The sequence below is a fragment of the Copadichromis virginalis genome, linkage group LG18, assembly GCF_057382275.1.
Source record: "Copadichromis virginalis isolate Kocher_CV1m ecotype Utaka linkage group LG18, C_Virginalis_male_GT1.1, whole genome shotgun sequence".
Classification (NCBI taxonomy): Eukaryota; Metazoa; Chordata; class Actinopteri; order Cichliformes; family Cichlidae; genus Copadichromis; species Copadichromis virginalis.
The window spans coordinates 29,393,524-29,405,811 of record NC_140635.1 but is presented as its reverse complement, the minus strand read 5'-3'; the positions used below and the strand labels follow the sequence as shown (position 1 = coordinate 29,405,811).

The 12,288-nt window shown below is 41.2% G+C and overlaps 2 protein-coding genes and 1 long non-coding RNA gene across 6 annotated transcripts; 2 read left to right on the top strand and 1 right to left on the bottom strand.

The window, feature by feature from the left end:
• Nucleotides 1-2,250: 2,250 nt before the first annotated feature.
• LOC146688231 (D-serine dehydratase) lies at nucleotides 2,251-6,174 on the top strand. 2 transcript variants are annotated; one of them, XM_085439806.1, is made up of 10 exons: nucleotides 2,251-2,332; nucleotides 2,859-3,014; nucleotides 3,113-3,242; nucleotides 3,573-3,723; nucleotides 3,829-4,009; nucleotides 4,420-4,538; nucleotides 5,020-5,146; nucleotides 5,295-5,357; nucleotides 5,455-5,560; nucleotides 5,652-6,174. In XM_085439806.1, exons 2-10 carry the CDS (start codon nucleotides 2,869-2,871, stop codon nucleotides 5,739-5,741), a joined length of 1,113 nt encoding a protein of 370 aa, XP_085295932.1. In that variant the 5' UTR covers nucleotides 2,251-2,332; nucleotides 2,859-2,868; the 3' UTR covers nucleotides 5,742-6,174. The 2 variants fall into 2 exon arrangements, with proteins under 2 accessions (XP_085295932.1, XP_085295931.1); XM_085439805.1 differs by having other exon boundaries at nucleotides 5,631-6,174.
• A 299-nt stretch (nucleotides 6,175-6,473) lies between these two features.
• Nucleotides 6,474-12,243, top strand: orc2 (origin recognition complex, subunit 2). 3 transcript variants are annotated; one of them, XM_085438029.1, is made up of 16 exons: nucleotides 6,474-6,584; nucleotides 6,837-6,908; nucleotides 7,001-7,159; nucleotides 7,744-7,830; nucleotides 7,953-8,042; nucleotides 8,134-8,165; nucleotides 8,261-8,318; nucleotides 8,411-8,721; nucleotides 8,812-8,921; nucleotides 9,004-9,136; nucleotides 9,224-9,320; nucleotides 9,395-9,541; nucleotides 9,619-9,790; nucleotides 11,713-11,774; nucleotides 11,849-11,967; nucleotides 12,056-12,243. In XM_085438029.1, exons 2-16 carry the CDS (start codon nucleotides 6,839-6,841, stop codon nucleotides 12,137-12,139), a joined length of 1,731 nt encoding a protein of 576 aa, XP_085294155.1. In that variant the 5' UTR covers nucleotides 6,474-6,584; nucleotides 6,837-6,838; the 3' UTR covers nucleotides 12,140-12,243. The 3 variants fall into 3 exon arrangements, with proteins under 3 accessions (XP_085294155.1, XP_085294154.1, XP_085294156.1); XM_085438028.1 differs by lacking the exon at nucleotides 6,474-6,584 and adding an exon at nucleotides 6,596-6,710; XM_085438030.1 differs by lacking the exon at nucleotides 6,474-6,584 and adding an exon at nucleotides 6,728-6,745.
• Nucleotides 10,098-11,597, bottom strand: LOC146688230 (uncharacterized). Its single transcript, XR_014916278.1, has 2 exons — nucleotides 11,051-11,597; nucleotides 10,098-10,675 (listed from the first exon to the last, which is right to left on the bottom strand). It is a non-coding gene; the product is annotated as an uncharacterized LOC146688230 (long non-coding RNA).
• Nucleotides 12,244-12,288: the final 45 nt, after the last annotated feature.

Genomic DNA, 12,288 nt, shown 5'->3' with positions numbered 1-12,288 from the left:
TTAAACATGATCACATGTTTGCGTGTGCCTCAGCCACCCTTTTAAGTGACTCTTAAAGATAGGGAGACTTGCACTTTCCCTCACTGACAGGGGAAGAGTATTCCAGAAGCTCAATGCAATGACAAAGTTCAGACCTTAACCTGATGGAAATCCGTTGGTGCGACCTTAAGAGAGATGTGCATAAACAAATACCCCCAAACTTCAATAAACTGAAGCAACATTGTAAAGAAGAGTGGACCAAAATTCCTCCACAGTGATGTGAAACAGCAATAAAATCATACAGAACATCATTGCTTCAAGTTATTACTGCCAAAAGTGCTGCAGGTTTCTCTGTGCTGCTTTTTTGTTGTTGTTGTTGTTGTTTTTTTTTTTTTTTGGGGGGGGGAGTCACTTGGGGAACAGTTTCAGGCCTTTATTGGCCAAGCTATCTATGATAGAGATGCAAAATCTATAGATTTGAACAATCATACTGAAAATCAAATGTTCAAAATGTAAATTTGGTGACAGGTTAACAGAAAGCTTGAAATATTTATTCTGACAGGGAATCCGTGTCTGAGATTTGAATATTTAACCCTAAAGGGCTGTTTTCATATCTGGAGGCAACGGGATTGTAAAGCATTGAGTTTCATTTTTGGTTAGTGCATCGGCATAATTATTCTGGCACCAAGCAGCGATGTGACCTGTGGATTACTGCAGGATAAAATAATACTTCTGGGCCCAGCTTTCAAAGTAAAAGCAGTTGTGGGAAACTGGCAAATGCTTTATTTCCATCAGCATTTAAAAAAGCTAAAGAATAAATAAATAAATAAATAAATAAATAAATAAATAAAAAGGGTGAGTGGTGCGCTGGATGAATGAGAAAACGACTCTGTGAAGACAAAACAAAGCTATAAAAATGTCCACGTGCACAGACATGCACACAAAAACTGCCTGACTCCTTGCTGGCTGTAACTCACCGCGCGTGATCACCTGTAATGTTCGTTAATAAGACAGACACGTGACCATTCTGATAGCCGTGTGCCATTTAAATTAGCATAGCTCACCAGCCATCATGGAAATCCGATAACAACGCAGTGGTGGGGGGTGGGGGGGTCGCTTCACATTCTAACTTTAAACAAAGGATTTTAAAGCTATTTGGTGTGGGTTTAAATCACATTTAAAAAAATCTTAACTTTAAAAAACTGATGAATTGATGATTATCTCATACATCAACACTTTGGAAAAGTGGCAAGAGGGAATCTCCCTCTAAGATCATTTCATGCACCTTTATGAGCAACATTTTACACTTCCATCACAGCTAAATGAGCCCTCATTCATTTGATCATATTTGGTTCATTTCCTGGGATTCATCTGTTCCTGGGATAGATGACAGTGTGAAGGAATTCCCAAGCTGGGCGCATGACTCTGGGTAGCTTGCATCAAAATCAAAAAAATGCTTTGATGCAGCCATTAACAGACCTTAGACTCCAAAACACATTGCTTGCATTAACTGAACTTTCAAAACAGAGCTACCTTAAATTACACAATTGAAACATATGTGTATTGTTTGTGTATTTATACACAAACACTCATATATATTCAAATGATTTTAAAAAAAAGTCCATTTACCTGTTACTACCACACCAAATCTGGTCGTTAGTACTTCCTGTCTTGTGTAGCCACTATGATCCTGGAGCATTTCCATTGTGTTTTGGAGTTTGTAAGTGCTTTGTCTCTAGGGGCCACCGTAAGTATACTTTTATTTATTCACTCCACATAAAATCTAATAAATAAATTATAAAATACAACAAAAAAAAATTACATTTCAACTTTTAACCTTTTAAATGTTCTGCTTTTTCCTTTTAAACAAATTTTCAAGTGAAACAACACAAAACACTGCAAACCACAGCACAATAAAACATAAATTAAAATATGCAAAACAAGAAGAAGATACACATTCTCTGTCATATAGGTCTGGGATGATTTCTGGGAGAGTGTTTTCCTGCTTGGAATCGCAAACATGGGATTCACTGCATGGATAAACTTTCTGAATCCTTTTTCATCCGCAACTGAAAATAGTTGTGGATGATGACTATACCTTTCTAACGTGACGATGTTGTCTCTTGTTGTTGTCCCTGGCTCGCTATCTCTCTATTTCCCTCCTGCTCTGTTCCTGCTACTGTATTATATGCTACTATGCTTCTATATTAGATTTTTTTTTCTATGATTTATTTTATGATTTGCAAAAGGTTCTCCCTGATTGTACTTTTTTCATTATTTTTGACTCCTCGAGGACACCGTAGTAATGTGATCGGAACTTCCATAGAAAAAACAAATTCGCTGTTTTGAAAAGGTAAGCTGTGGTTTGTGCTGCATATTTCTGCATTTTTTGTTGTTATTGTTGTTGTTTCCGATGCTTGTTAATGTGCTGGTGGTTCCCTCACTGTTTCACAAACGCTATTATGCAGATTCGAAAGCAGTATGATTTTAATTTATCTATCGTTATGATGCACGATAATATTATCGGAAGGTCTTTATAGTACCAAAAAGAGGAGGAATAAAAAACTGCTTAAAGAGTGAATTGGATCACATACGATTTGATGAGTTGCAGTGCATTTGTAAAGTTAGTGTTTAAGTTTAAGTTAGTGTTGTCAAAGTTCAAAGTGCGCTGCATTACATAATCAGAGACGTTGCAAAACTACACCCAAGTGTGATGAAGTTTACTTGCTGATTCGTGCATGTATAGCAGATACTTATAAATATAACTATTGAAATATGCTGGTTGAGCCAATCATGCAATAGAATTTAATTGCATGGGAAATATCTGAAGTGCTGTGTGTGTGTGTGTGTGTGTGTGTGTGTGTGTGTGTGCACTCCAGTGCTGCCAGTATGGAGGGAGATCTTCTCTCAGCCCTGTGTACTCCTGCTTTTGTGGTGGACGTGGACAAAGCGAAGAGGAATGCCCAGAGGATGATCGAGCGCTGCCAGAAACTGGGAGTCCAGCTTCGTCCACACATGAAGACCCACAAAACCCTGTATGGATTCATACGCTCATGCATAGACACGCACACAGCACATGCTTACAGACTTGCTGCGTATACAGGATTCTGATGAGGTCTCTGTGTGTGTCTAGTGAGTGTGCTGACATTATGACGGGTGGATCACAGAGGTGCATAGTGGTTTCCACCCTGGCAGAGGCCTGTTTCTATGCTGACCATGGATTTGATGACATCCTCTATGCCTACTCTATTCCCTTTGATAAGGTTCTCTCAGCTCACACTTTAAATGTGTCCTTGTTTTATATTCTGTGAAATCATAAAAGCTGTAAAACATTAGAAATGGAAAAAATATATTATTAATAACTGAGCCTGCTGAAAATGTATGAATCATATTTAGTAATATTATCACTAGAAACAATACATATATGTAAATATATGATACATGTATATCGCCATAGCACTTGCATGTAAAATAGCTCCAGTTCTATGCCATTACTTTGACATAATTTCTCATCACTTTTATATTTGTTAGTTGTTAATGTCCCAGCTGTGCTCTCTGTGCCATTTTTAATGTATGTCTCTGTGTGTCTTTAGGTAGAGCGTTGTGCAACCCTGTCAGAGAGACTGGATCTCTTCCAGATTTTATTGGACCATCCTGATGCTTTGGAGCAGCTCCGAAAAAGACCCCTGAAAGATGGCCGGCAGTGGCACGCCTGGCTCAAACTCGACTGTGGCAATGGGAGAGGTAAACGTGCAGGGAAACCACGATAGATTTAATCATAAGTGCCTGAGCTACACTTCACTTCTCTGTTAACACGAGGATTGATCATGTGTCGGCTCTTTGTCATAGCTGGCGTCCTGCACTCGGAGCCAGGAGCGCTCAAACTGGCTGAAGCCATCGCTAAGACGGAGGGCGTGGAACTTACAGGAGTGTACGCCCACTGTGGGAATACCTATTACTGCACAGGAGTTGAGCAAATACAGGCTGTTGCCCAGGAAACCACCAAACTGACTCTGCAGTTCATGGAAAAGTAAGCTGAAAGCTTAAAAAAAATACACTGACTCATTAAAGCTGCTCTAATCAATAATTTTATCTCACTGGCTATTTAAGAACGCACACGACATAACAGCTGTTGCTCATACTCTTGAAAATTAGTTTTTATAAGCTGTTTTAACATCTTTGTTTTGGTTTCACAGCCCACAGGTTTCTTGTATTGAGTCATGCAGCTTTGTTTCCAGAAGCAACAAAAAAATCATACATCATATCTAAAAATGATGTATCCCATGTTTTGCACCAGACTGTAAACATGTTTCTGCTCTAAATTTGAGCATTTTCACATGGGTGTGATTGACTCTCTTTTGGAGCCATCTGGGAGAATAATTCTGCATTAACTTTCAACTGGTTTTTTGTTTGTGTGTTTTGGGATTTTTTTTGTGTCAGACTGAGGGCTGTTGGCATCATCTGTAAGTCCAGCATTGGCTCCACCCCTTCCTGTAGCCATCCAGTCAAAGACATGGCGCAGCTGAGCGAGGTCCACCCAGGAAACTACGTCTTCTATGGTGTGTACACATAGACCCACTGTTTCCTAGTTTAAAGGTGACGTGTAAAATCCACTTTTTCGTTATTTGTTGTGTATATTCAATATTCCCAGCGTGACTCAGTAAACATGACAAAGACCACGCCCTTTGACTTCACATCAGATGGGAAGCGTAGAATCAAAAGAGCCCTTTGCCCTATAAAAACAGTCCCCGACAGTACTGTCCTCTTAAGGTCATGACACATAGCTGCCTCGTAGTTTTGTCTACTTGCCCGACATGTTTCTAGTTGACTTCGGGACCCGACAATGTTTAAAGCTACAGGCGCTGAAACGGCCTGTTTGGAGCAGAGGTTTATTAAACAGTCTATAGGTATGGCAGGATAAATGACCTTATTGGTATTTTGAGCTGAGGAATAGTCGGGAGACATGTCACTCTTAAAATATATTTTTCAAAAGGGCCTTTAAATTACAATTTCTTTTAAATGCATGTTTGTGGCATGCAGATGTGCAGCAGTCTATGATTGGCTCATGCTGTATGGAGGACGTGGCTGTGAGGGTTCTCACAAGAGTCATTGGTCACTGTCCACACAGGAACCAGCTCCTGATTGACTGTGGATGGGCTGGAATCAGGTGGGTTCAACTTCATTCAATGGGAGCTAATACCTATCCCCTAAGTTCTGTTTTTTGTTTTACTCATCCCTGCTATCATCAGTGTAAGCTCTGTTTTGGAACAACCATGTAACTTAACCTTTCACCTACTCTTGCTTGTCTCTCTCAGTTTGGACGGAGCTGGAAAACTTCCCACTGGATACGCTGTGATCGAGGGGCATCCAAACCTCAAGTAATGCTCTGGGGAAAAAAATCTCAGTCTATTTTAGTATCTTTTTTCTCTTTTACTCTCAGTACCAATGTTAAATGTGACTGCCGTGTCCCTCCAGGTTGTTGTCTATGACCCAGGAGCATGGACGAGTGGAGCCCATCTCAGGACAACTGGACTACAGCAAATACCCCCTGGGCTCTCTGCTCACACTGATTCCCTACCATGTTAGTACTGAATGATTTATAGTACATCTTATTGACACATCAGTTTTATTGTACATTTTCCTGTTGTCAGACAATGTCTTTTTTTCTGCAGTCATGTGCAACAGCAGTGATGCATCCTGTGTACCATGTACACTCCAAGGGTCGTCTGGTAGGGAAGTGGACGCCCACTCGCGGGTGGTGAAGAGCTGGACGATGTCTCCCCCTTCTTGTCTCTTTGGGACAAGTGAGATATATAGAGACTCATTCCAAATAATTTACACATTAGAAACACATACAGCGATTCCTTCTTTGTTAGTGAGATGTGCCATCTTGATGGTAAAACATATAATTAATGAAAATATTCTCACTGTGGGCTTCAGAAGTTTCATACTGTAACAGAAACCATGTTGCACTAATGTTATGTCTTTAAAATTAATTTTTGTGTTCTGCACCTGTTTTTCACTGTCTGCAAGGAGACCTAGCTAGTGATGACTTAATAGAAAGTCATATCACTTGTGCTATCAGCTGTTAATACCAATGCTAATAAATGTTTATGAATGACCCTTTATATACAACTGCAAACTTTTGTGATTTATTTTTTCTATCAAAATAAAGATTTTCTTGGTCCCCTTTAATCTTCTATTTTTCTGTAATCTATGAATAAATAAGTGCCAGCGTTTGAACGGACACGCAAAAAATATCTTGGTGATAAATGTTTTTTTTAAATATTACAGAAAATACATCATTCGCATTAATAGTAACCTACATTACTTATTGAAAATATAATAATTAATCCGTCGGTAAAAACCCTTCCCCTGTAGGGTTTTAGCCGCACAGACTGAGCTGATGTTCGAAGTGCATTTTGGGAAATGTGGTTTTAGCTGGAAGCAGCGTTCCAGTTGGCCACTGAATGACCTTTCACTTGTCACGTGGTTTAAAAACTTCAGCGGGATGGCGCGGAAACTTGTCCCAGCAGCACACTGCCTTGCTGTCACTGTGTGAAAGTTGTGTTTACATTTTCATGTGGCGGTACTGACGCTGTACAGTAAGTTGTGTCGCTTTAGACGCGTTTCTGTTTTTATTTCCCACTTTTATTTGGACTTTCGGCGTGTGGCCGCTGGTTGAAGCAGGGCTGCTTCTCGCTGTTTGAGAAGAATGGCCGCCCTTCACTGTTCGTGAATAGAAACGCACTGACTGAAAACCTGCGTTAGCATCTACACCTCTGAAAAGCAAATTATATGTTGTAGTGTTACGAGCAACTAACTAAAGTCGTGCTGGTTGTCGTTGTTATCTTTAGTCATGAGTGTGCTGGAGGTGAAGTTCATCGGGGATGGCGATGTCCTGGAGCACATCGTGGACAAGCAGGAGGGTATGGATGCTCTGCTACTGTAGAAATGTTAGTTTACGAGCACTTCTGTGTCTCTCTGACTCTGCTTTCTGTACTGTGCGTACCTCCATAAGGTGCGCAGAGCATCGCCGGGCCCGTTCAGAAGATGGTAAAGTTTAAGAGCCCGGCTGGACGACGGGGATGCAGAGAGGATGCGGAACATGATGGAGATGAAAATGGAGTCCACGATGAGCAGGATTATGTCCAAGCTTTAGGAACAGATAACGCAGAAGGTGAGTGCTGAGCAGGGGTAATGACTTTCTTCACCGGGAGGTTTGTTTTCTTTGCAGACAGACCGTGATCAGCTGACGATGCTGCTGACTCAGCTCTTTACTGCTCTTTGTAGATTTACCCAAATACGTTTGGAAAAATGCAGACAGACGTTGCCCGATTTTCTACATCTACACAGTCAGGCAAAGTACAAATGTGGAATTTAGCAAGTGCTGGTTCACCAGCTGAAATTCAGTTTAGTGACAGAGACTGCATATAGTTAGCTCAAATCCCTACAAAAGCCTTGTAAAAAATATTCCTGTCACAGAGGTACTTATGATTATGGCAGGAGACTTTCTGTACACCTCAGTTTCACTCCATTGCACACATTAAGTGTGTTTGTAAGATGGACTATATTGCTGATATTGACATATTATATGCTTATCAATACTGGCATATAGGCATATAATTTTTGGTGGGAAATTTGAACATTCATAATACTGTGAAATTTTTAGCTTCGTATAAATGCATGAAAATATCTGAGGCTTTTTCTTTCTTTCTTGTTTAAATTCATTTTAAAATGACCAGTTTTCTCTTGGATTTACAGAAGATGAAGATGGCTTGTCAAGAGTGGCTGGATCCTCCATCTTTACCTTTCAGAAAGTCAAACGCAGCCACAGCATGGCCCAAACCGGTGAGAGCCTCCATTGTCTTCTCACATAGATCGGAAAACATTTGCATATTATACATCTCCTTCCAGTTCTTTCTTTAGACATCGTATATGCTCATTTTGTGTTGCACATTTTTCATAAACAGCAAGTGAGCTGGCTCGGACTCCTGGAAAAAGCGTGAGCTTCAGCGCGACCCCAAACTTTGAACCCTCAACCCCCAGTCGAACGGGGCGGAGTGAGTACAATAAACGTTCATCATCTTTTCCGTATACTCATCTTTTTGCTCATTTTCTCACAGTTAAGTATTTTCTTTTCTTCTATTTCAGACCTTAGAGGTGAAAGCAGAACACCACAGAAGGTGAGACCATAGAAACCTTTAAACTTCTTAAAGTCCAAAGCCAGCAACCTCTGGTGCCAACTTAAGAATTTTATTTTATTTTTACTTAACGGCAGAGCAAAAAGGTCCAGTTTGTCTCTACAACACCACACAGGCTCAGGAAGAGAATAGCAAGTGAGTCTGACTGGGAATAATTCAATTCATTCTAAGTGAAATTTCACCTTTCCTCTAATCTAAATGTTTTGTTTGTTTGTTTGTTTTTTTAGCTCCAAGCTTGCGGTCAGACAGCGACAGCGAGCTTTCACCCTCTGAATCGGGTGAGGAGGAGGATGAAGATGGGCTGGAGGAAGAGCAGAAAGGAAAGAAAGAGGATAAAGAGAACGTGACCACCCCGAGAACACCCAGTAAAGGTTTATCAGCAGCTCTCTACAAGACTCCTGCCAAGAAGAGCAAGAGCACGCCTGAACCTCAGAACCAGCCCAGTATGGTTGAGGAGTACTTCGAAGCTCACGGCAGCTCGAAAGTGTTGACGTCAGACCGAACTCTGGAGCGTTTGAACACCCCTAAACTTGACAGGGTTTGTTTTTAACTGCATTTTGAAACATTGTAAATGAGCTGCTTTCCTAATAGATTTAGTGTGAATTTATCTTTATTTTTGTTTTTGTAGGAAACGTTGGTCCGACTTCTGGAGGGAAAACAATCCTGCTACTCAAAAGAGATCCAGCAGCTGCACGACAAACACAGAATCCACTTTAGCAAATGGATGTTACAGTTACAGTAAGTGAGGTTGCAACGTAGTTGTGTGCATTCTCTGGTGTTTTAAGAGCAGTACAAAGTGTCTGTGCCGGTCTGTGTGTAGGCTGGGATTCAGCGTGCTGGTCTATGGTCTGGGAAGCAAAAAAGCTCTGCTGGAAGACTTCAGGGAGTCTCATCTGTCGCAAGAAATTCACCTTGTGGTTAATGGATTTTTCCCTTCCATTACTCTTAAATCAGTCAGTATACACACACACACGAAAATATTTTGCATAAATTGCATAATAAAATAAATATCCCTGATCATGAAAATTAAATTCTCACAGATATTAAACGCGCTGACGTGTGAGGTTCTGGATCACCAGGGAACTTTCCGAACCCCCTCGGACCAGATCCAGTTTATCTCCCAGACCTTAAAAGACAGTAAGCCCATCAAGCTCCTGTGCATCCCAAGCATGTGTGGTTGTACCGCATGTTTTACACCGATGTCCTCACAGGCCCAGATCTGCACGTGTACCTGCTCATCCATAATATAGACGGACCCACGCTGCGAGGAGAGAAGACCCAGAGTGCACTGGGGCAGCTGGCATCCCTGCCAAACTTGCACATGGTGGCTTCTTTAGACCACATCAATGCTCCACTGGGTGGGTGTTCATAATAGTCTGCACTGAGGTGGTAATTCTGTTGAAATCTATCCTGAATACATCCTGCTTGTTTTCAGTGTGGGACCAGTTGAAGCAGAGCCAGTTTAACTGGCTGTGGTGGGAATGTGTGACGTTCCAGCACTACTCGGAGGAGACATCGTATGAAAACTCCCTCCTGGTGCAGCAGACTGGCGCTCTGGCTCTGTCCTCCCTCACACATGTGCTTCGCAGCTTAACACCCAATGCAAGGTAACTCCAAAGACCTACTGGGTAGTTGTTTTTAATCTTCTGTCTAAATGAACAAGGAGAGAGCCATGGGAGGAGCTTAATGAGGTGCTAATGAGTTATTGAAATACTAGGATCTAAATATGACATCAGATGAGAAATGTTAGCTCGCATATTAGCTTCTTTGTGATTCCTCCCAGTCCACTCCACAAAGTCATCCAATAGTGTTTTGCACTCCTGCCCATCACTAATACAGTGGTGTAAAAAGTGTTTGCCCTCTTCCTAGTTTCCTATTTATATCTTTGTCCCACTTAAAGTTTTCAGATCATAAAACAAATTTAAATATTAGACAAAGATAAAACAGGTAAATACAAAATGCACTTTCAAAATAAAGGTTTTCTTTATTAAGGGGAAAAATCCAAACCCACTTAAATAGGACCTTCCTGACAATGTGGAGCAGACTAGAAGATCCTCAAAAGCCAGTCATCACGCCACAATCCAAGGAAATTCAGGAACAAATGAGAAATGAAATAATTCAGATCTCTGTCTGGAAGAGGTGGGACCTGTGGGACTCCAGCGAACCACAGTGAGAGCTGTTATCCACAAATGGCAAAAAAACATGGAACAGTGGTGAACCCTCCCAGGAGTGGCCGGCCTACCAAAATTACCCCAAGAACACCGCATCCAAGAGGTCACAAAAGATCCCAGAACAACATCCAAAGAACTGCAGGCCTCACTTGCCTCAGGTTAGGTCAGTGTTCATGACTCCACCATAAGGAAGAGACTGGGCAAAAATGGGCTGCATGGCAGAGCTCCAAGACGAAAACCTCTGCTGAATAAAAGGAACGTAAAGGCTTGTTTCAGTTTTCCCAGATGATCCCCAAGACTTTTGGAAAAATACTCTGTGGACTGAAAAGACAAAAGTTTAACTTTTCTGGAAGGTGTGTGTTCCATTACATCTGGTGTAAAAGTAACACAACATATCAGAAAAGGAAAATCATAGCAACAGTAAAATATGGTGGTGGAAGTGTGATCCTCTGGGGCTGTTTTGCTGCCTCAGGACCTGAAAGACTTGCTGTGGTAAATGGAACCATAAATTCTGCTGTGTACCAAAACATACTGAAGGAGAATGTCCGGCCATCTTTTCATGACCTCAAGCTGAAGAGCACTTGGGATCTGCAGCAGGATAATGATCCAAAACACACCAGCAAGTCCACATCTGAATGGCTTCAGAAAAACAAAATGAAGACTGACATGAATCCGATACAGATGCTGTGAAATTACCTGGCTGAATTACAGCAATTCTGCAAAGATGATTGAACCAAAGCCTCGGTCAGCAGTCACAGGCTGGGATGAGATGAACGTGTTTACTGACACTTCCTGTAGCTTGTCTCTGAGTAGCAGTGGCTGAAACATATTAAAGGCACTTGAGAAATCAAAGAAAGGTTATCTTCACCACGCAGCTGTTATTATCTAGTTGCGAGTAAATATAGATGATTGCAATCATTCATCCACTCCCAGATTTGGTCTGTGTGCAAACTGCAGAAGGTCAACAGGTGTTTTCACCTGTGGTCTTAGATGGGCCCAGATCAGTTTCAAAAAACTGCATGTACAGACTCGACAGTCAAATCTTATTGTGAGAAGTGCTTCAAGACTTGTAGCTTTTCAAAGAGTTTATGAAGCTTTTATTTCAAGAGTGAAAACACAGCAAGTGTTTTTCTACCAGGACACTGAAGCCAAGAAAAATAGTAAGTATATACTCATAGGGAATATGGTTGTTTGTTGTTGAGAATGATATTGTTTCTTTTGGACAACCATTGTCTTTGCTGTGACTTTAGAACAGAAATCAGAAATGAGTGAATAAATTCTGTTTGAGTCTGACCTCTCTCATTATGTACAGAGCTGTTGGGGGGAAAAAACTCAACTGCTTGTTTTTCTTTTTGCAGAGGAATCTTTAAACTGCTGGTCAAGTTCCAGCTGGAAAACAAAGATAATCCTTCATACGCAGGTGCGCATTCACATTCGGCTTTTATGTCTCTGTTTTCTAGCGCAGTTTGTAATCACAGTTTGTCCTCTGTGCAGGATTGTCATTCCAGGATTTCTACCAGCGATGTCGAGAGGCATTCTTGGTGAACTCTGACCTCACGCTGAGGACTCAGCTGACAGAGTTCAGAGACCACAAACTGATACGGACACGCAAGGTGGACTTCCACTTTACAATTCCCCAACTCTCATTCATTAAGTGTCTGCAGTACCTGGTGCTTATCATATTTATTTGCTTTGCTTCAGGGAGCAGATGGAGTAGAGTACCTGATTGTTGCTGTGGATGCAAGCACACTGATGGATTTCCTGGAGAACGAAGAGGGTGACTGAGTGGACAAGACTTCAGACGTATGAATCATCTCTTCCCGCAGATGTGCAGCAGCACAGTTACATTGGAATAAGATGTGAGCCCCAGGGTTCTGAACAGTTTAAATTATAGATTAAATGTATTTTTTTGCACCATTCACGCATACAGCCAA